Source organism: Pseudorca crassidens, chromosome 15 (assembly GCF_039906515.1).
Source record: "Pseudorca crassidens isolate mPseCra1 chromosome 15, mPseCra1.hap1, whole genome shotgun sequence".
NCBI classification, from domain to species: domain Eukaryota; kingdom Metazoa; phylum Chordata; class Mammalia; order Artiodactyla; family Delphinidae; genus Pseudorca; species Pseudorca crassidens.
The window spans coordinates 44,573,133-44,599,468 of NC_090310.1; the positions used below are offsets into that span (position 1 = coordinate 44,573,133).

The 26,336-nt window shown below is 56.7% G+C and overlaps 2 protein-coding genes across 10 annotated transcripts in view; one reads left to right on the forward strand and one right to left on the reverse strand.

The window, feature by feature from the left end:
- The window catches only part of APMAP (adipocyte plasma membrane associated protein), a 95,661-nt gene that overhangs the window by 49,875 nt on the left and 19,450 nt on the right, over positions 1-26,336 (reverse strand). For 7 of the 9 annotated variants that reach the window (XM_067707413.1, XM_067707406.1, XM_067707412.1 and 4 more), the window contains exons 4-9: positions 25,509-25,601; positions 24,153-24,269; positions 22,856-23,030; positions 22,262-22,396; positions 21,650-21,842; positions 18,646-18,774 (exon numbers count right to left, since the gene is read on the reverse strand). In XM_067707413.1, the coding sequence (XP_067563514.1) occupies positions 18,646-18,774; positions 21,650-21,842; positions 22,262-22,396; positions 22,856-23,030; positions 24,153-24,269; positions 25,509-25,601 (842 nt within the window). Of the gene's footprint in view, positions 1-17,697; positions 18,775-21,649; positions 21,843-22,261; positions 22,397-22,855; positions 23,031-24,152; positions 24,270-25,508; positions 25,602-26,336 lie in introns of those variants that run through there. The other 2 variants (XM_067707409.1, XM_067707408.1) reach the window with 2 other exon arrangements.
- Positions 5,117-14,978, forward strand: CST7 (cystatin F). The gene is made up of 4 exons (XM_067707415.1): positions 5,117-5,271; positions 12,746-12,918; positions 13,796-13,912; positions 14,535-14,978. The coding sequence occupies exons 1-4, from the start codon at positions 5,202-5,204 to the stop codon at positions 14,610-14,612; spliced, it is 438 nt and encodes a 145-aa protein (XP_067563516.1). The 5' UTR covers positions 5,117-5,201; the 3' UTR covers positions 14,613-14,978.

The following is a 26,336-nucleotide window of genomic DNA, read 5'->3' on the forward strand; positions in this document are numbered from 1 at the left end:
CTGCCCTGAGCCTTTTCTTCCTCATCGTCCAGTTCCAGAATTTCCAGGAGTTTCCAGAGCCCCAACTCCAGACCCTGACAGCCCTTGGCTGTAAAACCCACCCGAAGAGAATGCAGCCCATGGAAACTCAGCAGGCGGGTGGGGACGATACAAGTGGACATAGAGTCTAACTCTGCACACGGCCCTTGGCTCTCCAATGCCAGGTCATAGGTCACTCTACTGCCACTGTCCTGCAGCGTGAGGCTTCAAGAGCCACTGGACAAGGGCCTGGCTGGCAGCGGCAGAGCCAAGCTTGCTGTCAGCGCCAGCACTTGCTCCCCTTGAGCAAACCTTCCTAGGCTCAGGTGGCCCCAAGAAGGACCCAGAGGTCCAGGACCACACGATGAGGCTGGGCCAGCACAGCACAGCGTCCTGACGAGGCGCCCGACCCCCACCAGCCTCTGCTCACGATGCTACCTCTGCTTTCACCCCCTGCTTTCCTGCCAATAAAACTCCTACCCCGTCATCAGAGCTCAACTTAAATATCCCTTCTGTGGAGATAGTAGGGATGAGTCCCTGGGGAGCAAACAAGGTGGTGCTGGGAGAGCGGGGGCCTGCTGGGGCACGAGGGCAGCTGGAACTCTGGAGCGGCGCTGGGCCTGCGCAGAGGTGCTGCCTGGAGCCCCGGGGGTTCAGGCTGCCCCTGGGAAAGGGCATGACCCTCCCCTCGGCTGGAGGATGAGCACCAAGGTCCCGCCGTGGGGCTGGCAGCGCCCTGTGCCCACCAAGCAGTCAGCAGAGGGGGCAGCCGCTCCCTCAGCCCCTCCAGGCTAGCCCCCTGGTCCCAGGCCCGGGCCTCAGCCCCCCTCAGGGCAGTAGAGACAGCTGTGCAGGCTGAGCTCCAGTCTCCATGAGAAGCCGCTGCTGCAACGTGATGTCGTGAGTCGCTGTCTGGGTGACACAGCGGGAGGCCAAGCAGCCCCGCCCTCGTGGAGTCCCCAGGTGAGGGGCAGCATCCAGCCCACCCAGGCGAGCAAGTATCAGGGCCCCTGAGGACGCTTCTTACCCGCGAAGCGTAAGGGCAAGAGGAGCAGCGGAATCTCGTCCCGTCCCGTCACACCAGGTGCTGCTCCAAACCAGGACCCAGGGCTGGCCGGTGTGGTCAGGCTGACCCACCAGGGCCCTGAGCTGAGAGCCCCCGGATCCACACAGAAGAATCACGTGTAAAGAGCTGGCAACTCTGTCCTTCCAGCCAGGTCACCAGACCAAGCAAGGGTTGGGCTGCCAGGTTTAGCACATAAAAATACACAAAATTTGGACTTTATAGAATGAATGATTTCAGTATAAGTACATCCCATGCGATATTTAGGATATACTTATACTAAAAATTTATTTGTTGTTTCTCTGAAATTCAAGTTTACAGGGTGCCCTGTATTTTAACTGGCAACCTTAGGTAACGGGTGTCAGAAGCCAGGCCAGGCCTTTACGTGACCTCTGGGCAGAAGCCACAGCACTGAGACAGGTAAGGCAGGTTGTGTGCAGTATCTAGGAACCAAGCCCCACTGTGCCTGTGGCACGTGAGTTCAGCTCCACCTGTGGATCCAGGCTCCCGTCACCACCGGAAAGGTTCTCAGTTCTCCTGGTCAATAGCATTACCAACTTCTTCAGCCTCCCAACTGGCAAGCACATACCCCTGATACCGACCCAGCCACAAACTTGTTTCCCATCTGTCAGTTGGGGCCTTTTATGCTGAGGGAAAGGAAAACAAACCTAGAAAATCCAACTAGAATGGTCTTAAGCAGCAAGAGACTGGATGGGAACTCATAACTGGAAAATCTAGCAGCACATGAGCTTCAGGGTAGGTTTGATCCAGGGGTTTGTCACCTGCCACTCCAGGGGCCACTACACCAACAGCCCCGCTGAGACCAAGTCCAGACGCGGCACCAGCATCTTAGGGTGATTCCAGGCCCAGCCTGTGGCTCTTCCCAGGGATGCCCCAGACCCCATGGAGATGGACATGCCGACACATGCAGCCCCCCACGTGCAGAATGTGTGATCATGACGGATGGTTGCAGGCGGCACTGGGTGCAGGAACCCCACCCGCACAAGCACCAAGATCCCCCAGGAGGAGGCCCAGCCTGGGGAGAGTGAAGAGCCCCCAGGCCGAAGATTTGCAGGGTCCCTCCCACCCCACTGAGAACTGTATTTCCCCAGAGAGGGCCCAGGACTGCTGAAATCCATCACCAGTACAGCAGATGTAGCGACAGAAGCAGGGGGGTTCCCAGAGCAGAGGAGGAAGCCCCCAGCCCCCAGCGTGGGAAACGCCGGGCGAGACCTGCTCGTTTCTTGGATCACGGCGCCACCGTGTGGACAAAGTCTGCTCGCCACCTAGCAGCTCTTCGCAGACCAAAAAAGCACATTCCTACCCCTCCACTCAGACAACCACCGTGGACTTTAGAAAATAAAGTACACGCAGGACGTTAAGGTCTCAGAAGCCCATCGGGCAATCCTCTCCTGGGACAACCAGTTTTTTTGTGCTTCTTCTGTACATTGTTTGGGTGCACAAAAGTCACACACACACACACACACACAACCCTAGGCTCCTTCCAAGGCCTCCCACACTCCTGCTCTGCAGGGCTCGCTGATGCTTTTGCCAACAGTCGTGCTGGACAGGATGTCGGCTCACTCGGGCCACCATCGGGGACCCCCATGGCCAAGCTGGCATCTGCAGGCTGGCCGGTGCCAGCGTGGCCGGCACAGACAGCCCCAGGCTTGGGGCCCCAGGCTGGGGGCAGGGGGGACGGGGGGCAAGGAGTGCAGGGCAGCGGCCGGGACCACAGCGCTGGGCCTGGGCCCCAACTCTGCAGAACTTCCCGCAACTTCTCACCCCCTTGTGCCTCAGTTTCCTCAACTGTCAAATGGTGTGGGGATTTGAGAAAAGTGCCCGGCACACAGCAAGTGCTGGAACATGCCCTCTCACCAACACCGCGGCTGTCATCAGAACGAATGCAGCAACACTTCTGGCGGAGCCCCAGGCTCCCTGAGCCCGGCTGTGGCCAAGACGGGCTGCACGAGGCAGGAAGCTCGGGACCTGGAAGCAGCAGGACGGCTCAGGTGTCCGGTTCGCTCCTCGGGGGGCGGGCAGGGGTGGGGGGAGAACAGCCTGAGAACTGGACGGCTCCAGCCAACCAGCAGGGGGCACAGCGTGGAGGCCAAAAGAAAAAGTCTCCTGGGGGGGTTGTGAAAACAGATTCCTGGGCCCCACTCATAGAGCCTGATCACGGGCAGAGCCTGAGAAGCTGCATTTCCATCAAGGGCCCAGGGAGTGCTGACTGGGCACTGGGCAGGGGACCACATTTCAAGCAGGAAGGGGTGGCAGGAAGGGTGAGTGATGAACAGACCCGCCAATGAATGAGTGGGGCTCAGTGCAGAGCCCACAACCCTCAGCAGGCCGAGGATGAGGCAGAAATAGTGCACGTACACACCTACAGTCACACACATGCACAGAGACACAGAGACACAGACACATATGAACACACAGACTCGAAAGCAATGTACACTCTCACACACAGATACATACAGGCACAGACACCTGCACAAATGTATGGGTCAGTGGTCTCCAGAAAAACAAAGGCAGTAGGGTGTGTGTATGTATGAAGACATTTATCACAAGGAATTGGCTCATGGGATTAAGGAGGCTGAGAAGTCCAGACCTAGGACAGTCTGAGTCTGAGTCTGAAGGCTGGAGAAGACCGATGTCCCAGCTGGAAGATAGGCAGGCAGAGAGGATTCTTAGTTCCTGGGCTTAGTTCTATTCAGGCCTTCGACTGAATGGACAAGGCCCACCACGCAGGAGGGCCGGGTGCCTTAGTAAGTTTACTGGCTCCAGCACTGATCTCCTCCAGAAACACTCCTCGTGGACACACATGGGATCATGTTTGACCAAGTGTCCGGGCCCTCAGTGGCCCAGTGGACACATAAAATCAACATCACAACATATATACAAAACACACACAGACTTATACACATCTGCGTGTAAGCACATACACACCTTTCATTCACACTCAGAAAAACACACTTCCACATGTTCACATTCAGACACATGTAAAGACTGGATGCACACGCATACACATGACACATGTACACAGCGCACACATGCACACTTCCCCGGGGGCCCGTAACGCTGCTCTAACCCCAGTTCCTTCCTCCTCTCTGGGCCTCTGCTCGCCCCCAGGCCTGGACGGTGAGGTGCACCATCACCCACATTCACGGACAACAGGGCCGAGGGCCAGAGACAGTGCAGTGACAGGCAGGTCCCGTAACCACTCTGAGCTCCCCAACCCCCGGAACTTCTGAAAGTGGGAATGAGCCACCGCACTGAGGACATGCAGGAGTGACCGCCGGCTCCCGAGGTACTGCAGGGTCAAGCCGTGAGCACAGGGGAAGCCCAACTCCTTGCCATGCCTGGTGGAGGGCGCAGGCACAGTGGCCGTTTACATTCACGACATCCCCAAATCCTCAGCATAACCTGAGGAACTGAGGCTTGGAGACCCCCGCCCAAGGTGAGCCAGGTGTTCAGAGGTAGAGCCTCAAGCCTCTTGGCTCCAGAGCTCCCACTCCTAACCGTGGGCCTGGTCTAGAGGTTGAGCAGAGCGCCGGGACCTCTAGCCCAGACACTGTTCCTCTCCTTTGCCAGCTCTGAGCCAAAAAGGTTCAAGAATCCATCACTCTTCAGCAAACGCTGTTCCTCACCCGGTTCCAGGCCTGGCGAAGTTCATCCTCTGAACTGCAGTCTGCACCCTGTTTTCCTGCTACTTCCCAGGGAAAGTCACCTAATTCATGCCAGCAGGAGGACAGTCTCCTGCAGGGGGCCAGTCAGACCCCAGAATCTAGGCCTGAGGAGCGTACCCTTTGGAGAAGGAACCCCAAGTGCGTGTGCTTCTGAAAATCTCTGCTCATTTTTCTGCTGCAATGTCTCTTCTGTGCGTTTCAAGGGTAGAAAATCGCAAAAGTTTTGCTCACAGCTATCACCTCTTCCCTCCCCTGCAAATAATCGCTGTTTGGAAACTTTTAGAAAGGAAGCGGTTGAGCTTGTAGCTGCTAGATGTGGAGATGAATAGCAAGAAACCACCACCCGCACCCCAGGCAGGCGGTTCGCGGGGCGGGGCTCCCCCAGCACCTCGCTGCCGGCGCCCCTGCTCAGCACAGCCCTGCGTGCAGCCATGCATCCTGCCGGCGTACTGCTGGTCGTCTGTGGCCTCGTCCTGGGTGCCACGGGGGACCCTTCGCAAGGTAAGAGGGGACCTCCCCACCGTCCAGGCGCCGTGAGCTTGACCCCCAACCCCGTTCCCAAGGCACGTTCCAGGGGACCTCACAGCAGCTGCCTTTGTGGGGAGCAAGCTTCGGCAGAGGGGGACTGGGGGGGTCTGGGGACCGGGGACGTGCCTTCTGTCCCCCACCGCTCCAGGGGTCTGCAAGTAGCCAAGGGAGGCCCGCCACGGCCCCTCCACGGAGACAGCGCACAGGGCAGCAGTCAGGCCGTTTCTATTTGATGGTGCACGCTTCCTGCCTCTGCTGCTGCCCTGTGACTTGGCTCGGGGGAACCTAAGTCTTCATCCTTCCAGCCAGGCCAGAGCTGGGGGGAGGGCGAGGGGAGCCGCCACCTGTAGGCCAGGAAATGAGGCACAGAGAGGTTAGGCGACTTGCCCAGTAACACAGCCCGTGAGCACCTGCCCCATGCGCACGAGGAAGCTGGTAGCCGGGGCTGAAGTGACCAGCGGGAGGTGGAGGATACAGCCCCCAGGTAGCGACTGGTCTTTGCCCTCCTCCCTCTTTGAAGAGGTCTGGAGCCTGGCCACGGGTGACCAGGTCTGGGGTGCCCAGGCAGGTGCCCAGGGGACAGCCTGAGCCTCTCAGTCCCTGGAGGTCACAGCCTCGGAAGTGGGTGACACCTCAGGACCATCTCACGTACCATGAGGACGGGACATCCTGCCTCTGTCCCCTCCCCCAGCCGCGGTCTTAGCTCACACCATGAAGCCTCACAGGTCCTCTCCTCCGGGAGCTGTCTGTCCTCCTGGGCCCCCTTAGTGCCCAACCGAGGAGGCCACGCCAGGGAAGTGGCTGGACGTTCAGGCCAGGGAAGTGACTCCCTCAGAAAGCCTGAGTGAGGGGCCTGCCATCTCCACCGCACTGGGATGTAACGTTCGTGCCCTCTGTCCCGCTTTCCTAAGCTGCTTCTGCCGGCCTCATTCCCTCCCCTAACAAGCGGGGCAGAGCAGGATTGTGTGGGGAATCCTGGCCCAGGAGGTGCTGGACGCTGGCCGCCTTCCCTTGGCAGGACTGCCTCCCCTCTGCTGGGGTTTGGTGCTGGACCAAACCCTCTCCAACCCAGTCCCGCACCTGCCCCCTCGGGAAGTGGAAGACTGCCTGCCCTTGACACAGCCCTCTGGCTGGCCTGGCCCTCCCCCATCAGGCCTGCTCTCAGCCCCACAGCCCAGATGGAGGAGGGTCCAGAGTCCAAGCCACATGCAGAGGCCTTGGGACCTGGAGCCTCTCTGAACCTCAGTCTCACTGTCCATGAAATGGGTAAACCACTGCACCCCTCAGGCCCTGGAGGCGCCTGGCTGCGGTGGCCCACGGAAGGCAATGCCCCGGGCCTGGGGTGGGGGGCAGCTGCCCACCCGCACCCCTGCTCCTGAGCCTCTGCTGGCCGCAGCCCCTACGCCACACAGATCCTTTCTGCTGCCTCCAGGTGAGAGGTGACGGCCCCAGCGAGGGCCTCGGGCTCGAGTGAGTGGCTTGGAGGCCCCTGTCTGGGGGTCGAGAAGAGACAGCTCGGCCCCAGACCCGAGTCCGCCCCTCAGCCCCACGGCCTTCCTCTAAGAACAGATCCTAGAGCCTTCCGTGGTGGGAGGACAGGGGCCCCAAGTGTCGCCACTTGGGTACCTGGCTTCTCCCCGCCCCTGGCGCTCAACTACGCTGACCTGACCCCGGCAGCCTCCCTCCCCAAGCCCTTCAGAACCTAGGAAATTGCTACATGGATTTCTTCAGCCACTATTCCTTCAGTTGAAAATGGAAGCCCTTTTTCAACCTGACTCTCATCTCTCCTGGGAAGCCCTCCCAGTCGGGCTCACAGGGGCCCATCTTCCCATCACAGGCCGCCTGGCAGGGTCTGGGGTCCAGCAGCCATCGTCACCAGTGGCAGGACCCGGAGACCACCCACCACAAGGGAGGCCCACGCCGGCCTGCATCCCAGGGTGGGGGGTGGGGGGGAACTGCTGCATCTCGGCATGAGGGCCAGTGACCCACCCTCTGCGTTTTGAGGTTTCTTTTTTCCAGTGGGGACACCCATTTGCCCTCAGAGCGCCACTGCAGCCATTTCCCATATTTGATAATCATGACACCATGGCATGTCCTTTATCGACAAGATCTTCCTGCGGATGGTCTCCTGTATCCCCACCACAACCCTGTGGGGTTGGCGCCATCATCACCCCATTATACAGATGGGGACACGGAGGCTCAGGAAGGCCGAGCAGCCTTTGAGGCAGACTTGGGACTCACTCTGGGCATGTCCCAGTGGATTAAGGCGGGGGCTAACCAGCATCTTGTTTGTGCCGGGGGACACCTATGCTCTCAAAACAACGGGGCTACTCATTAGTCAGAGCCCCCAGAGCACAGCCGGGTGGGTGTGGCCCCACGGAATTAAGGGCAACCACCAGCACACTGAGTTCTGGTGTCACGTGAGGGGGCGAGGCTCGGAGTGAACCTCCAGGTGGGCAGTGGACACCAGCACCCCGCTCTCTGGGCACAGCCCTCCAGGACCCCGCCCGTGACATGACAAGGGCCCCGTGATGCTGGCAGGGAAGCAGCCACCACGAGGAGACCAGCAGGGACACGGTGGGGCAGCCTCCAGTGGTGGCCTCAGTGTTTGGCTCCTGGGCACCCTGGCTCCCTTCTAGGGTCTCCCCACCTCCCAGCCACACACAGGACACTCCTGAAACAGGAAGGGGTGGGGAGCCTCAGCTGCCTGAGCAGCCCCCTCTCCCTTCCACACCAGGGAGGGAGGGGCTGCGCGGCCTGAGGCACTGGACTCTCCAAAGGGCCCAGCACCCCTGGAATCACAGCCAGCGTCCCAGGCTCCAGCGCCTCCTACAGGACATCATCCCACGGCTTCATTTTTCAGAAAAGCAAGTTGAGGGATGTTTACCAAAAACATTTGCTGCTGACTCATTTTACCAGCTGTTCTTTGTCAGGAAGTTACTGTCCTCTCCTGGGACATTTGCTGCATGTTTGGTGGTAATTGGAGGGCAGACTCCATCCTCTTTAACCTGCACAGAAACAGTTAACTGTTGCCGCAACCCAAAGGGCTGCTGACCATGTCCCCCAAGCTCCAGCCCCACCTGCTCAACTGTGGATCTGCCTTGAGCCCCTCGATGTTTGTGAAGTGCCCACACACTGGTGGAGGGAACTGAGTGCCCCAACTGGTGAGGGCAAGCGCAGAGCCTGGCCACCGAAATCAGTGGGGCCAGTGTTAGTTCTGAAGAAGGGGGTGTAGGGACAGGACAGGACAGGAGCTGGAGTAGGAATCACTTGTGATTTAGATGGAAAGTTACTTTTCAGCAAGAAACATCAGAATGTTTCCTTGACGTTTTGCTTCCCATTCTGATCACATGAGGAGAGACTCCTTGACTCCCTTGTATCAGGTTGAATCAGGGGGTGTCGAAGGGGCCTGGGGTGACTTCACAGAAACAGGTGGCCGGGAGTCCACTGGTGCAGCCTGAGCAGCCCAGGGGCCTGCAGGATCCCCAGCCGTGCTGGCTCCTGGAGCAGGTCCCAGCTGTGCCAGGGCAGGTGGGAAGGATCTGCCAGGGGCAGGTCCCGCACTGGTTCCTGCCCACGCTCTCAGTTCCAGGGCCAGCTCCACCGCCCAGGTCTGAGACGACAGGCGCTCGCATTTCTGCCCTGGGAGTCTGCTCTGGCCCCAGGAAAGCTGGGCCTCTGCCGTCCTCCCTCCAAGCCTCGCACCCCTGCACACTGCGCTCACCCGGTGCTCTTACAACTGTGCATCCGGGGGCGGCTGGAGCCCCCGGTCAGTACCCAGCACAGCGCTTTTGTCACCCTAATCTTCCCAAGTCTCCGGCCCCCCATCTCTTGCCCAATCTCTTGCCGTCTTGAGTCGTTTTTTTCAAGACCAGCTGAAGAGCTACTTCTCTCCCAAGAGCAGTAAGGGGCCCTCTTCTCTCCTTCCTGACTCAGCCCGCCCCTCACCAAGGGGTCTGCCCACCTCCCTCTTCCCAGTGCCTTTCTGGGCCTAAGCCTCCATGCCCTGCCTGGCAGGGGATGGGGGAGGGAGTCCGGCTTATTTGGAAACCTCACTTCTCTGTGCCGCCCGGCCCTCCCCCACCCCAGCGTGTGTGATGAAGAGTGTTTGTTCCTCCTCACAACCTCTCCTTCTGGTTGTCCTTTCAGTCCACGTCACCAGGCCACCACCTGCCACCAGAGTGACTCACGATCCCCCCCTGTGGCCCCTGCACCCAGCCTGAAGCTAAGGGCAGTCAGGTCTGCCTCGTGCTCTGCTCTCTGCTCCCCTGGCCCATCTCCACGCCTCCTAACTGGTCCCCACCCCCAGCTCCCTCTTTGAGCCCCTTCTGCCAGATCACTGTCCTGCCCCCAACCTGGAGTTGCCCACAGCACCTACTGAGAAATACTTCTTGAGAGAAAAAGAGCACAGCTTTCACACCTAGGTTTAACCCGCCCTGCACTCCTTCGAGGCCTGTTTCCTCCCTGTAGATGGGACCACGGCCAGCCCGGGGGGGGACCCCTTGGCGGTGGTGGGAGGGGGCTAGCTGGCTGGGGCCCAGGGCCCCCGGCTGCCTGTCTTCTTCCAGAAGGAGAGCCCCTCTGTGGGCTTATTCTGCACCAACCTTGCCCTGTGGACGTTCTGAAGAATCGCTCTGAAAATAGGTTTGACTTTTCAACTTTTTAAAATTAAAAATGGGGTTTTACTGTTTGTTTAGATAACTCTGCTGATGAAACCTCACTTAACTGAAGCCTATATTTCAGGAAATGTAGTTAAAAATAAGCCAACTTCAAGTTTCCTACAACCTCTTTGTAACTTTACCAAAATTGCTTAGGAACTGACATCACACGTTTGGCAGAGACATCATCAGAGGTTTGGCCTCACCTAGTTTCACTTCATTATTATAATCATGTTAAGTTCAAGCGAAATCAAATGTAGTATACTTTATTTAAAAAACAGGTAGCAGTGGTTACCTTTGCAACACTGAGAGTGAGCTCTAATGTTTCTGTTGTACTTTTCTGTGTTTTTCAAGTTTCCTACCAAACAAGTAAGCTTATAATCAGAAAAAGCAATATATGTAATTTGTACAAAGAAAAAATAGCCGTGGATATAGACCCACAAACACATGGGCGACTGGACCGTCCACCAGGTGGTCCTTCCCGTCTGCTGTTCAGACTATGCTGACAAGCAGAAATTAAACAGTTTTCAAAACAGAAAAACACACTGGACTTCCTGTCGTCAACAGCAGGCCAGCAGCCCTCAAAGCACCAGAGTCAGAGCCACGGCTCAGGGCCCAGCCAGCCGACCAACCCAGCTGCCGCGTCCAGAGACCTCAGCCACGGCCCAGCCCAGTCTTTGGGGACGTCATGTGAGGGCCGGATTATGGCAAAGGAGACTCTCAGAGACGTTGGGGACAAAAGCTTCGTGGGGGAAGAGCGACAACCTCACCTGCTGGGAAGCTCTCATGGGGGTGGAGCAGGCCTCCCAGCTGAGGGGGCCTCACAGAGCCATCCAGAGCTCCATCTCGACCCAGGGACCCAGCTGGGGCCCACCTGCCAGGAGGGGTCCCGCTTGGGTGGGCAGTGCCAGCCCCCCTTACAAACAGGCTGTCATGAGCGCCAGCGGCTCACCCCCAGGATCATGGGCCCTCTGCAGATTCTACCCAGACCAGACCCACACCTCCTCTGCCCACTGCCAGAGCCCCCTCCACCGCTCCACCCAACTGGAGAGGAGACCCCTCAGCGAGGCCGCATAGGGCCGGCTCTGGCCGTCCTGGTTCTCGCACCCGGTGGGGGTCTCGTGTGCCCACTGCCACAGAAGATGTCCAGTTCTAAGGAGGGCTCTGTGCAGACCTCAGGCGGCGGACGGTGGAACCAGCCTCCTCCGAAAACCTCGCTCTGGGCTGAAGGGCTCACTGACACCCTGGCAAGACCTCCCCACTGAGTTGAGCTGAGCTGGCATCCACCATGTCTCACCCTCTGCTGTGACCCACGTACAGGCCGGCCCCCAGAAGAGGTCCCAGCGTTCTGGACTGACCCTGGCCGAGGCTCCTGGACACATAGCTGCACACGGGCCGTCCTGCCAGGTGCCTGGGTCCCGGCCCAGCAAGGCCACTGACCCTGACCCCAACCCCCAGCTGAGGTGAAGGTCCTCAGCTGGGGGGCCCTGTCTCCAGTGGGACACCCCCGTCCAGCCCCTGAGGAACAAAACCCCCAAGCACTGCCAACCTCACACCACTGTTTTCCTCCCATGAGTCGAGACTTCTTCACAACCAGGGAACCGTGTGTCCTCAATACAGCGGGGTCCACACCCAGCACCCTGGGTCTGCAGTCCCAGCGAGTACCCCGTGAGGAGGGGACCCGGGCAGCACTGACCCCTCCTTTCTACATGCAACACCCAGAAGCTCGTCCACGAGTCTCTACTTCCTGTGGCTCCAGCGGGTCCACCACGTGCTGACCCCACCCCCACTGAATGCACCACAGGTGCTCCCCAAGGTCACGGCCAAGGGAGGCAGAGTGACCTTCCAGGGCAGTGCAGGGCAGTGGACCCTCCACACTGGCCAGGACGCAGCTGATCCCCGAAGCAGGCCGTGCACGAGGCGCGGACCCCACTCTCCACGTGACTCAGTGAAAGAAAACAGCTGAGCTGGCCCCAGGGGGTGGGTCAGCTCCGAGTCACTTCTGGCACAAGATGATTTCAGGAAAATCTGGGGAATTCTTAGAAAAGAGAAGTAATCTACAACCCTAAACCCTCTTCCCATTCTCCCTCCCCTCAGTTTAGATTTTAATATAAAAGTAGTCCGTGACCACTGCAGCAAAACTGAGAAACATAAATTTGAAATCAAGTCACCCCTGAGCCACCAACTAGAAAAGCCACCACCCACCTGCTGCCCAAACACCCCAAAGGAGGCAACACACGGGTGCCGCGGGGACCTGGCAGCTGGGCGGATTCGGTCGAGAGTCCTGGGGGCGGAGGACGGCCTTCGAGCACTTCCCCTCGGCCACTTGCTGGGGACAAGCGGAGGGGTCGAAGCCAGAGGGCGGCCTCATAGGCCAGGGCCGACTTCTCGGAACACCAGGGCTCATCCTGACAGAGGCTCCAGGCCTGAGGGTGGGCAGGGGTGTCCAGGCTCCCGTAACTGTTGGAAACAACCTGGGTTCTGAAAGGACAGAACCCAGGGACACATGCGGGCAGGGACAGGACGGGACCACATCTTACCCACCTCTGCGCCGCCCACCGCACTGGCCCTTGGCTGAGGATGGGGCGACCACGGGGATGGAGGGCAGATGCACCGGGGGGTGAGACATGGACGGGCCGGCAGGGTACACGGCCGTGCGAGGGGAGAACAGGCCGGGTGGGCCGGGCACCACACTGGGAGCAGAGGCGGGAGGCATGATCCCTGGACCAAGGACCCCCCCCCCCCCCCCCCCCAGTTAACGTTCTTGTCTGGTTCTGCTTCTCATCCAGATTTTTGTTCCAAGATCCTAAACTCAGGTGTGAAGCCAGGATTTCCCAAGACTATCAAGACCAACGACCCGGACGTCCTCAAGGCAGCCAGACACAGCGCTGAGAGCTTCAACAACTGCAGCAACGACGCCTTCCTGTTCCGGGAGTCACACATCAGCAGAGCCCTCGTCCAGGTGGGGTCTGGGCTCAGGACTGCCCAAGGCGGCCAGAACCGGACCTGGGCCACCAGAGTCAGGCACCGAGGCCGGCGCCGCCTCTCACTGCACCAGGCTCTTCCCGGACAGCACACAGGGAGGAGGGCGGGCGAGGGCGGCTACCAGGGGCCACAAGCTGCCCCACCGCCCACCTTCAGGGCTGCCTGCCTGCCGGGCTGCCCGCAGGCCACTGCTCCACGACCCCAAAGCACTTGCAGCCACGTCCCCCAACCACTGCCCCGTCCCTGCAGAAGTGTCACACCCTGCGAGGTCCCCACGCTTCTCAGCGGCCCCATACGAGCAGCCTAGTGCTCCCCCTCCCACGGGGACACCACGAGGCAGCCAGGCCTGGCTCGTCCTGGGTCCCGAGAACACAGGTTAATGAGGGTACAGGACACAGTCAGTGACAGGACGCAGCCACTCTCGAAAAGCAGGGGCCCGGTGCAGCCAGTCAGCAAGCTTCGCAGTCACTGACCGGGGAGCTGGCCTTGGGGAGAGAAACCCACAGCCCCGAGGATGTGTGCTGCCCGACACCACCCCACAGGCTGACTCACGATAATGGTCACCCCTGGGTACAGGACTGGGGGGGGGGGGTGACTCTATTATGTCTCTTCTCTTTGGTAACCGCAAACTCTCAGGGTGGGATGCTGTCCCTATCATGGAGGGTGGTCTGCATGGGTATAAGTAGCCAATGTCAGGACTCCAGGGGCCCAGACCCGGGGACTGGGGTCTTCAGCCTCCACCGTCTGCAGGAGTGCATGCCCAAGCCTGGGGGGAGGGAAGTGGGCCCCCAGCTCACCCCATCTCTCACCATGTCCTAGACCCAGTGACCCAGGCCCGCCCTCTATCCCCTCAGATAGTGAAGGGCCTGAAGTTCATGCTGGACCTGGACATCAGCAGAACCAGCTGCAAGAAGACCAGGCACTCGAGCCTGGACGACTGCAGCTTCCAGACCAACCGCACCCTGAAGCAGGTAAGAGGGCTCTGGCCTCCCCACCGCTCGCCACCCCCCAGCCAGCTCCGCAGCCTCGGAAATCACCCTCGGCACTGCTCTACCTGCGAGGTTCTGACCCCACCCCTGAGCAGCGCCCACGTCCACCCCCGACACGGGAGAGCGAGAGGCAGCCCCCCAGGACTTCCCAAACGACACCCCTCCTCGCTCCCACAGGCACACCTCCAGGGAGTAAACACTGCAGATTTGGGGGTGGGAGGAGAGCAAAAGAAAACTTGTACATAATTGAGAAATTTTATATACACACACGGGGAGAGCAGATGTGGCAAAATCTGGTAATCTGTAAATACATGTGTTGAGTATATATTTTTGAATTATTCTTTCAACTTTTCTGTAGGTTTGAAGTTTTTCAAAATAAAGTCAGGGCAGGGAGTGAATTCTTCAGTAAAGAAAACACACATGCACATGCGTGGGCGCACACACAGACACGTGAGCACACAAGCACACACGTGTACAAACACACACACACACACACATGCCTGAGGCAGTGGCACTGGGAACCCACCTCTGCGGCGGGTGAGGTTACCCTGGCGGGGTGGGAAGCCTCCGTGAAGGGGGGACTCTCAGGTCACCCTCGTTTCAGACTCTGAGCTGCTACTCTGAAGTCTGGGTCATCCCCTGGCTCCAGAGCTTCAAGGTGCCCGTCCTCCGCTGTCACTGACTCCCGCCTCCCAGCTCCATCCCTGCTGTCGCAGGCCCTGGGAAACCATCTCCTGAGAGCAGAATGGCAGACGGCTGCATTGAACACATCAAGCCTCCTCCAAACTTAACTAGTCTCCCCGACGCTGTGCACCTAGATTCAGGGTCTGCACAGACAGGGCGAGTCCTCCAGTGGGGATTACACGGGTTCTCGACCCCGAGGGGCCCTCCCACCTCACTGCCCTGAGATCCCAGGCCCTCGAGGAAAGCCCAGAGGGCCATCTTTCCATCTGAATAACTGTCCCTGCACTGGGCAGGGACCAGGCATCAGTGATGTCTTGGGTGAATAGTTAGGAATAAACCTGAATAAAGAACTGATCACCTTGAAGCAAGGCCTGCTGCTTGACCTGCTAAGGGGAGAACGGGGAAGTCAGGAGGCCCCCTTCCCTCCACAAAGCCCTGGGGGGCCTCGCCACTGAACCGTACTGAAGACCAAAGCCCCAAGGCCCCCCACCTCCAGCTGCGCTGTCCTCTGCGCATCCCACCCCCACGTTCTCTGCTGCCTGAGGCTCGGCAGCTGCGCCTGGGCAGGTAGGTGGGCAGGGACGGAGCAGATCCCACGGCTCGGCCCGGACAGGGAGGCAGGGCGGGGGACCTGCTGGGCGGGGGCACCGCCGTGGGTGGGAAGGCGGGAAGGCCTTCGCAGTGGAGGCGGCACAAGGCTGGGCCAAGCAGGAGCAGGGGACCCAGACGCCTGCACCGTGAGCCCGGGCGTCCTCGTCCAACTACGGATCAGCGCCAAACGTGCTGTCACCTTTAAAAGAACGACTCGGTAATTCACAGGAAACAGAAAATGTGCATTAAATTCGGCGACTTAGCTCGCTGTCATAAACGTGACAAACGCGAACCCCCAAGTGAAGTTCCTCTGACTCCTGCGGCGATTAAAGTCACGATAATTCCACAGCCGCCTCCATTTCTGCGGCCACTAATTCAGGGGCAGTGGCGGCCACTGTGCCACGCGAGGCTGGACTCATTCGAGACTCTGAAGGCCCCTGAAGGCAGCCCTCTCGTGAACACAAGCAAGTTCAGCCCCTGCTTGACCCCGTCCGTCAGCAGGACGGCAGGCACACCGGGGTCCAGCACCAGGGCCAGACGCTTCAGGACACACCTGTGGGGCCCCCGTGACTGATGCAGGGGACACAAGCTCTAAGGTCCCCTCCGTCCTCACTTTCAAACACGCACCAGAGCACAAGGCCAAGTGTCTCCTGACAACTGTGAGACCAACCAGATGCTGCCCCACAGGCCTAACATGGTGTGAGAAAGGGAGGTGTGACGGGGAGCAGCCTCATGGCACCCCTGCCCCCAACTCCCCCGTGCCCGTGACAGCGTCACTTACCACAGGGAGTGGATGTCAACCAGTGGTGGCCTGAAGTCCCATGCTGCCACCCAATTCTACCTGTTTCTTAAAACTTACCAGCTTTGCTCTAAGAGGGAATGATTCTGACAGTGGGAAGCTGCACCTTCATCTCATTCACTGTCACTGGGAAAATGTAAAGTTAAGGACACAGGATTCTAAGACATACGGTACCAGAATTATGACCAAGAAGAAGAAACACTTGAGGTCTCAAACTGACCAAAACCAGTCAAACTCCCGACAGACAGGCCTGCCCTGCTCTGTGTTCCAGAGCCTCCCCGCCAGGCCCTCCACCCCTGCTCACCAGCCGTGCAGACTCTGGGATCCAGCTTCAGGGCCTCCACTCCAGATGCAGCCCAGCCCTCCCCGGGTTGCAGACAGGCCAGGCCCTGAGGAACACAGCCACCCAGAGGACCACCTGCAAGGCTTAGCCCCGCTGCTGTCCTACCTCGGTGCCCGGGACATAGCCACCCGCAGGCCTGACCCCTGGACTGGGCAGCCACCCTGCCTCCTCGCCCCCAGCCGCCTGTGCCCCTAGGCAGGTCCCTCCCCAGCCTTGGTTCCCCCATGAGATGCGGCCACGTCTCTTTATATCACAAAGAGGTCAGTGCACATGACAACTCAACATGGCAGAGAGAAGGCTGATGACAAAAACCTCAACGCAGGGCCTCTGTCCTATAAAAGGCAGCAACTGAGTCCTGATGGAGTTTTTGTAATGATGACAAAGCAGCACACAGTGAATGAATCACTTAATTTAATTTTAAGATCATGTTAGTAATTCCCATTAGAGTAAATCCGTTTCATGTTTACAACAAAAACCTATCATATATTTAAGCCTAATGAGGTTTATTTTGCACCTCATCATGGCAAATTACCAGATAAAATACAGGAAATGACACTTTGAGACAGAAAATCAACATCTGAGTCAAAACAAAAAAAAGACACCTTTGCTGAAAACTGTGAAAAGCTACCAGCTTCTCTGCACTGAGAGCACAGCCCTCAGTTCCCAACCAAGAAGAAATGTTCAGGGTCAGCACGCTTGGGTTCTGTGTTTTCGAGGCAGAATGGTCAGGTTTCACCTTACTATTCCTGCAGACTCGATACACACGTGCACTGCTGCCTGTTAAAAAGCATTTCCTATGAAGTTACAACACCTGACAGGACACGGGTCACATCACGGCCATGCAGCCAGTCTGACTCTGCTGTACACAGCTATGCGTAAAGCTGGCCCCAAGCAGGCAACTCGGAATGAGCCCCCATCAGACACTGACTCTCTCCCCTAAAATGGCCCAGAGCAGGGAGGGGAAAGGAGCTATGAACCAGCACAAGACACAAACGGTTCAAGTCTCACCACGATGTCGGCCATCCTTGACGTTCAATGTCATCCCCTACTCAAAATACTGCCTTTTCAAGTTACAAAGACAATTCCAGAGACACAATCCCTGATGTGTTCTCACAAATACGCAGGAAAGGAAGGAGCAGACATCAGCCCCACCTTGCAGAATGGAAACAGGAGAGGAGTGTCACGTGGACTGAGTCAGCGTGGGAGGCAGGCGGCCACAGGGGAGGCCCCGAGCAAATCTAAGCATGACCCCAGCAGAACCGCCCCTACGACAGGCGGAGGACAAGACCTTACTCGCTGTTAAAGTAGATTAAAGCACAGAAGAACTTCCCAGGCAACACCATCAAGAGGTTAATCAGCAGAAAAGTCCATTTAATTACCATAATCACATGGATCACCCCACAACCGGGACCATGTGTGGACACACCCGTCAGGATACAGAGCAGGGTCAGGCTTGTAACACTAGAGCAGACGCAACCCCAGCACGTGCACTATTCACACCTGGGTCTGGAGTGAGGAACCAGGTGTGTGAACAGGACTCCTGGTGCCCAGCGCCCACCTTCACTCCCCATCCTCTGATCCACACGGCACGCTGTCCATGGAGAAGCCGGTGAGTCCTCTGAGCTGCTGGAATCAACGTGCTCTTCCTCCACACACACCCGGGTCCTTGCCTGCAGAGCGCTGGCAGGTACCCGGGTAGGGAGGGGCCAGGTGCAGCAGGAGGGTGGGAGCCACAGGAGGGACGCCCAGGGCCGAGGCTCGGGTCTCACTTGATTCTGGGGAACGTAGCCGTGCCCTCTTCACCTGCACAGCCCATCCGAGGCTTCACACAAGTTTCCTCTGAGCTCTCTGCGCCCTCCCGGAGCCCCTCTCACAAAGACAGGTATCACCCATTTAACAACAAAGACATCGAGGCTGGCGGGACACAGCCAGCAGCAAAAGCGAGACGCCAGCCGACTCACCCACAGCTCCATCCCCACACCTGAAGCCTGTTAAGTGCACCAAGTCCCCGGGGCCTAAAGAATCACTGCACTTGGGAAGGTTTTTAAGAGACAAGGGACTCATCTTCCCCAGGGCAGATGCAAGGCCAAGTCCAGGTGTCCAGGTAACAGTGACCCGAGAGGCTGCACCACACCTCTGCGGACCGGCAGGTGCAGGTGGGAAGGGTGTGTCCACGCACCTCCTGGCCCAGGGGTGGCGCACAGGGCAACGACGGGCCTAAGCAGACTGCAGGCGTAGTCTGCAGAGGAAAGGGGACCTAAAGGAGCCCAGGTACAGGTGCCCGTCGTGCTCGTGCACCTCGCTCACGTAAGCAGCCACCTGCCCATCGGGGTCGTGCAGGCTCCTCCGGAAGGCCCCGCTGTCACTGAGCTCCAGGACGAGGCTGTACCGCGGCACGAACTTCATCACCGTCTCCTGGCTAAACAGCTGAAAGGGAAGCACAGTGAGAGGAGAGCGTGACACGGGCCACGTGGAGTCCTGCAGGCCGGGCACTGTGGCTCTTGTCACCTGCTGGGCACGTCCCACCCACCCTGCCCACCTCCCCACCGGCTCGCTTCCACACGGCACTGCAGCTGCCTTTTTAAAATACCGGCACACCCCACACCTGAACAATTCAGTCAAGAAGTAGCTTGTGGAGCCAAGCAGGGTAGATGCGTGCAGGGGTGGCCCAGACCAGAGAGTCAGTCTGAGCAGGCAGAGTCCACGCTGGAGAAGAGAGAGGGCCGTGGCTCCAAGCAGGGTGTCAGGGCCCAAGCAGGGGAGATGGTGTCCTGCAGCAGGGTGACCTGGCACAGGCCATGAGCCCTTAAGAGGTAAGGCCCCTGCACACGGCTGGGAGGAGGGAAAAGGGCTGGCATGGGTGCTAGAGCCCTAGCCGGGGCCATGTGATGCTGGGGCCACATGACAGCCGAGCCACATGACAGCTGAGGCCACGTGACAGGGGACAATGGCTACAGACAGGGACAACTGGGGAATCTGATCGCATAGGTATGAAGGAGCATGAGACCCGGGTTTCTCACCTTAGAGAAGGGAAGTACAAACACAGACAGTAAGAAAACTGGCATAAATCCTGTGGTATGGGACCGGAAGCAGAGATACAGCCTTACTTACGGTTTTCAATTTAAAGAAACAGATGAAGACACATAAATGTAGGTGTGAGGGTCTGTGCACGAACACGTGTGCATACATACCCAGCTCTCTCACGAGGGCCTGGGAGCAGTGACCCCCCGTCAGTAAGCACACTTAGCACCTGTCCACTCTAGGAGAAGCCGGGCTCCCTGACAAACGGCTGATCCCAGAGCCGGGCAGGGAAAGAACAAGAGGAGCCTGAACAATGTGCGGGGCCAGGAAGCAGGAACTACTCCAAGAACGACTGGGACACATGCAAAGGTCAAGGGGCCATACGGAAGGGGCTCCCACTGGCCACAGCCGGACAGTGTGAGCGTCAAAGTAAGCAACGATGGTTAACAGATCATAATCACTGATGAAACCATCAACCCCGAGATCATAATGACACTTACTAACTATCCCCACAAAATACTTATTAATTACAAATGATAAAGAGTAACTTCACAGCAGAAACCCGGCACCCACCACTGGATGAGGTGACGGGCACTGCAGGGACAAGTGGACACCACGCACCTCCCGACAGGTCACACTGAGGGCACTGGAGAGGCACAGCCTGAACCTGACCGTGAGAAACACCAGGCAGCCCGAGGCAGGGACATTCTGCAGCAGAGCTGACTTGGGATCCTGACGGTCAGGTCTGGGAGCCGCTCCAGGCTGAAGGGGACAAGGAGAGGTGGCGACTAAGCCAGCCCGATCCTGGGCCCAGTCCCATTACAAAGGACACCCCTGGGCCACTGACGAGCCTGAGCTGGGTCTGTGCACCGGAGGGTCACCCGTATCCGCGGGACATCCTGTCCCAAGGGAGTCATCCCTGCTATAGGAACAGCGCTTGGAGCATCCGGGGGCGACAGGTCAGCCACCTGCCTGCAAACAGCTGAGGGAAAGACATCCTCTGTTCCCTTCCTGCTGCTTTTTAGGTCTGATGTTGCCTCAAAACTAAAAAAAGAAAATCCTCAAAGACTTCAACAACATTCTGAAGAAAATCTAACCTCCTTTTCAAGTCTCCAAGGCCTGTGGTCCTCTCCCACCTCCCACCTCCCACCTGCCCCAGACCCACCATCTATCTCCCAGCCACATGATGACGCCGGGCCACTCCTACCCAGGACGCCCATGTCCGGGAACACGCCCACCCCGCTGGCCCTTTCTCACACACGGTCTTGGCTCCTGATGCAGACACTGTTCTAGGCGCTGAGGATAATGGAGAGAACTCAACAGAAGAAGCACTCAACAGAAGAAGCACCTCTGCTCTGATGGTGCAGAGATGCAGTCTATCAACCAGGGGGGAGATGCGATCACCACGGACAGAGCACATCCTCTGATGGGTACCAGCTTCAAGCACTCACTATACTCAGCGAAGGGCATCATCTGCATATTCTCATTAAATTTTTCCATCACCTAATGAAGTGCTATTATTCTTCCCACTTGACAGATGGAGAAACTGAGGCAGAGAGCCCACACCCCCTGCCCAGGGCCCCACAGCTAGTCAGGCCTTCCTCAAGACACTTCTCCTTGCACACTGCCATTCTGCGCCCTCCAGGCCCCAGCGAACAGATGTAACTCTGCAGCCGACGATGCATCATTTCTGAACAGTGACCTGCTGAACTTGGAACAACACTGAAGGCCATGGGCCAGCCTCACTGAGAAGGTGCCCACAGCCCTTGGCAGGGCCCAGACACAGGGCTACGTGCCACACAGACTCAGCAACTGCTGCCCAGCACCTTCCAGGACCTTAAGGCTCAAATAGTTTAGTATTTGCAACTAAGGACATGGGCGAAATCCCATGAAGGGGGTGATGAGGCTCCGAGGAGGCAGGAGGAAGCGGGGCAGGAGGAAGGGGCACCTGCAACCACTCAAGGAAGAGCTGAGCTTGCTGAGGACGGGGTCTCGGGGAGAGCGGAGAGCAAGAGGCAGGGCTAGAGGCCCCAACAGGTCACAACGGGGAGGGTGACGATAAAAATACCCAGACAAGGAAACCAAGAGAAAAAACTCAGAGGGCTCAGATGTTTACATCTACGTTACAAGGCAAAGAATAAAATATGTTTTAAAGAAGTCATTAAAAGCACCAAATACTATAAGCAGAACTAGAATTTTCAGAGCTTCCATAAAGGTCAAAAAAACCATAATTAGATGCATTTTCATTTTGTTTTTTGAAATCAATAGTTCTCATAGTTACCTTAAAAATCATTCTTTTAAGATACGGTCTCTCAGATAAGAAATCCAACATGGAAAACCCAGGATTGGAGCGAATGGTCGACATGCCGACCCAGTAACCCCCGGAGCTGCTGGCTCGGATGTTGTCTGGGAATCCAGGCAAGTTCTCCACAAACAGGTCGGCCCCTCCCTTCATCAGGCCAGACACGTAGAACCTGAAAAATTCGCCCAAGCAGGCAATGAGTGGCAGCCCCCCAACTGAAGGAAAAATTTTAGCCAAGCACCAAATTGGTCTTGGTCCCAATAACCAAATGGATACAACTGTAAACCCGTCCATCACGAACGATGGCACGGCTGCTCCAAGAAGCCCTCAGAGCCCTGGGCCCACCCAACAAGAAGCAGGTGCGGGAAGCAGGGCCGGACCAGGCCCACCAGCAGGGAAAAGGGCCGGGATCGCAGCCAGCATTCCATCAAGACTCTCCCAGCCCATGACGCGCAAGAAGGCTGAGGAAGGGAGAGGGAAGATGACTCTCTCATCACACAGGACAGGCACCCACTGCGTCCCAGGCTCTGCAGCTGACACCTCACAGCCGCCCGGCCCACAGCTCGGTGGACTTGACATCAGCTCACGCACCTCCTGATCCTCGCCATGGTCAATTCCGCCACCAGGACAAAGTCCTCCGCAGGCGAGAGCTGTACCCCGTTGGGAAACCGCAAGTGGTCCAGCAAAACCTTTACCTCCTTGGTCTCGGTGTCGTACTCCAGCAGGCTGCGGGCGCCAACAGCGGAGGTCACATGGGGTGTCTGGGGGCCCCTGCTGGGCTAGAGCCCTGCTCCCGGTCTGGGCCCTCAGGCACCCTCCTCCAGACAAGCCCACGGTCAGCTCTCTCGCGGACCTGAGCACTGGTTCAGCACCAGGGAGGGCCACCGTGGCTGCAGCCTCACAGGAGTCCCCTTCAGAGGTCGCCTGTGAGGTCTCCCCCCGCTGCGAGACCACACCCTCAGACAGCCTGGCCATTCTACCTTCATTTCTCCAAAGAAGAAAGTGAGAACATCTCGCTGTTTCATTGTGTCCGCCACCTGTTTCCAGGAGACAGTAAGATCCTCCCTTAAAAGCTGAGTACTATGCTCAGAAACACCCCAACAATTCCTGGATGTAGTAAGCTCTGCGAAGTCACCCTGCCTGTCTACGGCCTCCCTGAGGAGAAGATCCAGAAGGAACACGCACCGACCATCATCTGTCCCCTCCATCACCAGCAGCAGATAATCTCGTCTTTGCCATTTGCTGCTAGAATCCGTAAAATAAATCTTCCTCCCGTCCCGAGTTACTGTAAGATCATTCACGAAGGACATCTTCCTCCCCTCAATGGGTGTCTCGGAGGACAGCAGCAGCTTTACTTCACCTGAGGGAAGGCGGGGGGAGGAAGAAAAGGAAAGAAGGGAAGAAAGAAAGAAGAAAGAAGGGGAGAGACTTGCTTGTATTCTAAGAACGTGTAACTCAATAATTTCAAAATATCGGCCTAACTGATTTACAAGGAAAAACTAAATGAGCTTCTCCGTGTCCTGACAGAAGATTTATTCCTTCTTACAGTAAAAATCAGTGTTTTCCTTTCTTTCTATTAGGTGATGAATTTTTTTAGACCAGCTCCACTAAAGGCAGAATCCCCCCTCTAAGGATGAGGAACTCCTTTTATCAAGACCAACTGACTTAAAAATCTGGTAAGAATCTTAGGTTAAAAAGGCAATTTTCTATTTGTCTGCTTGAGAGAAATATAGAATGTTCACCTCATCTGCTTTTAAATTTAAAAGGCAGGAATCATAGTAAATCTTTTTAGATTGTAGCACAAACGTTCAAGGAGCGCTCAGCGCTTCCCACATATAATCCCATTTAAACCCCCCACCACTATCGCGCAAGGCAGGCACTCCCGTCAACCCTGCCCCGTGGGTGAGGAAAGCAGGCACAGAGAGGCTGAGTAACTCTCACACAGCCAGCACCCAGCAGAGCGGGGGCCGCCCAGGGGCCCGGTGCACCACCCACGATGGCAACTCCTCCCTCAGCATGAACCTCCCGCTGAAGCACACACAGCAATACTGTGGCACTGATCGAGGTGACATCGTGCTCAGTCAGGGGAGAGAAAGAGGAGAAGGAACTGGAGGAAGGAAAAGACAGAGAGGCAGAAAACAAACAGCAAGACCAGATGCAGAGAAATACAGAGAAGTAAAGATAGGAAGAGGAGCCTAACATCCTCAACATGAGTCCTTCTGAGATTCTGTGGCTCAAACACAAAGGCCAGGGGAAAGGAGGGAATGGGCCAGAAGCAGGCATAAGTGAGGAGCCACACGGTGTGAATACTGGCTGGTATCTGCAGGTAATATTTTCAGTTCCATTCAGTGAATAAGAAAAACATCAGGGTCTCCAGTAGACTGTACTGAACAAATTCTACTAAATCCATTTATAAATAAATGCACATACTGTTTAAAAGATCAGCAATCATCATAGAAGGAAACAAGTTACTGTCACTTACGTTTCCAGGGGTTTACTTCAAATAGCCCTTTGTATGCATCAGCCACAAAAAGGGTCCCGTTGGGCCCGGCCCGGATTCCCAGGGGTCTCCCACAAGCAGGCTCATCATCTCGGGTTTCTAGGGAAACAAACAGACAGGAATCAGTGGCTGGTCCAAGATTTGTGGCCCCTCAGTGTCCAAACACTTCCTCCACCCCGTCCTAAACCTGCATCATGCTGTAGAGAACAAAACAGACCATGGCTTCAGAGACAGACTCGGCCCCCCATGTTCCAGCCCCCCTAGAGCTTAGGACAATTGTCCAGCATGTCTAGAGGGACCACCCGAGAATCTGGATGTGGACATAAGCACAGCAACTGATACCCAAGAATCAAGTTCACATCAGCATCCTGAGACTCAAACAGTTAACTCAGGGACGTCAGCAGACACAGGCCCCACTCCCAAATCCCCCAGAACCTCAGGAGTGGGATTTAGGCCCAACAGCTGGACCTGAATGCTGTGCCCATCCAGGGACATGGCAGGGTCCCTCCTCCCGTCATAAAGGGAAAGCTCCTATTTTCCTGCTGAGATCCACTCTCCTGCTCTACTACCTATACTCTTTTTAAACCCCTGGCGGAGCATATTTATTGCTGGGCACTCACTGCAGGGCACTTACGGCAGAGTGCTTACTATAGGGTGCTCACCGCAGGGTGCTTACTGCAGGGTGTGCTCCTCAGGGTGTATACTGCAGGGCACTTACTGCAGAGGCACTTACAGGCAAAATACGGAGTGGGAAAAAGCAGGTTAAATACCCAAATGTAGAGTATGATTCCATCACATAAAACCACGTGTGGGTGTGAGTATCCATGAACAGAAAGAAATCTGAAAAGTTATTCATTAAATTGTTAACAGTTACATCTGAGAAGACTCTGAGGTGATTTTTACTTTCTTCTCTGCGTTGTTTGCATTTCACCATAAAAATGCATCATTTTTAGAAAAACATTCTAGCTCTTAAAAAAATAAGTCTGGGAGCTACCAGTTTTTAAACAGTGAGTTTCTAACAGCTGAGTGACCTAAGGGTATTTCACTCTGGATGCAGGGCTGAGGTTCCTGAGGGGCTAGTACAGGAATGCGCTCCAGCACGTGAGGAACAAAGCCCAGCACCTCCTGCAGCAGCTCTGGGGTGTGGGGGCCCGGCAGGGCCACGGCCACAGCTGGATGGGAAACTGCAAGCACAGGTGGTAAATGAGGAGCCCAGGCAGCCTCTAGCTGGGCCGTCAGGCTCTCCTCCTCCAAGGACCCGACTTCTGGGGAAGACAGCTCCTCCTGGCACCCTCCTGGGTGCCTGGAAGAGACACACGTCAGGGGTCACTGACTTACTGCATGGGCCTGAGCCAAACCGGGCGATGGTCTCTACTTCACCGTTTTCAAGTTTTACGACTCGGCCATCTGCTGTACCAGTGAACATTACATCTGTTTAAAGACAGGAGGGAATAAGGGTATTACTGGGTTAGCCTAAAAACTGTGCTCTCACAACCTTCTACAACAGAGGCGGCCAGTCTGTGCTTTTTATCTCCAGAGAGGAAACGGCAGTTTTGAAGATGAAGGCAAGTGGTGTCTGGGGACAAAAGTCTTAAGACGTGCAGCGATAAACCCCACGGGGGCCTCAGACAGCATGGTCGTGACCCCGAGGCTGGATCCAGGGCACAGCAGACACCAGTCAGGGATAAAAGCAGGATTTTCTACCCTCAAAGAAGCGGGGACCCTCAGGCTGTTCACGTCTGCTTCATGTCAGTGTCTGCTGCTGAAGCCGATTACACCCAACCAAAGGGGAAGAACTGCTAGGAAGGCCCTCGGTGTAAAATTAAGTGCTCACTTCAGCAGCACATACACGAGAACTGGAACCACAAAGATGATGTGCAAATTCATGAAATGCTCCATATTTTTAAATGTATATTGCAAACTCTAGGGCAACCACTAAAAAAAGTTTTTAAAATAAGTATAACTCATATGCGAAGAAAGGAGAGAAAACAGAATCATAAATGTTCAGCTGAAACTAGAAAGTCAGAAGGAGAGTGGAAGAGAAAATAAGAAATAAAAAAACAAAGGCAATGAACAGAAAACAGTAACAAATATGGGAAATAGAAATCCAACTACAGTTAACCCTTGAACAACCTGGGAGTTAAGGGTGTCAACTGTCACCCTGTG

Bases quoted from the DNA above. Each gene is read 5' to 3' on its own strand.
- CST7 (XM_067707415.1), top strand. From the start codon at position 5,202: ATGCATCCTGCCGGCGTACTGCTGGTCGTCTGTGGCCTCGTCCTGGGT. The intron at 12,919-13,795 runs GTGGGGTCTGGG...CTATCCCCTCAG, and splicing joins TCAGCAGAGCCCTCGTCCAG to ATAGTGAAGGGCCTGAAGTT. The intron at 13,913-14,534 runs GTAAGAGGGCTC...CCCTCGTTTCAG, and splicing joins CCAACCGCACCCTGAAGCAG to ACTCTGAGCTGCTACTCTGA.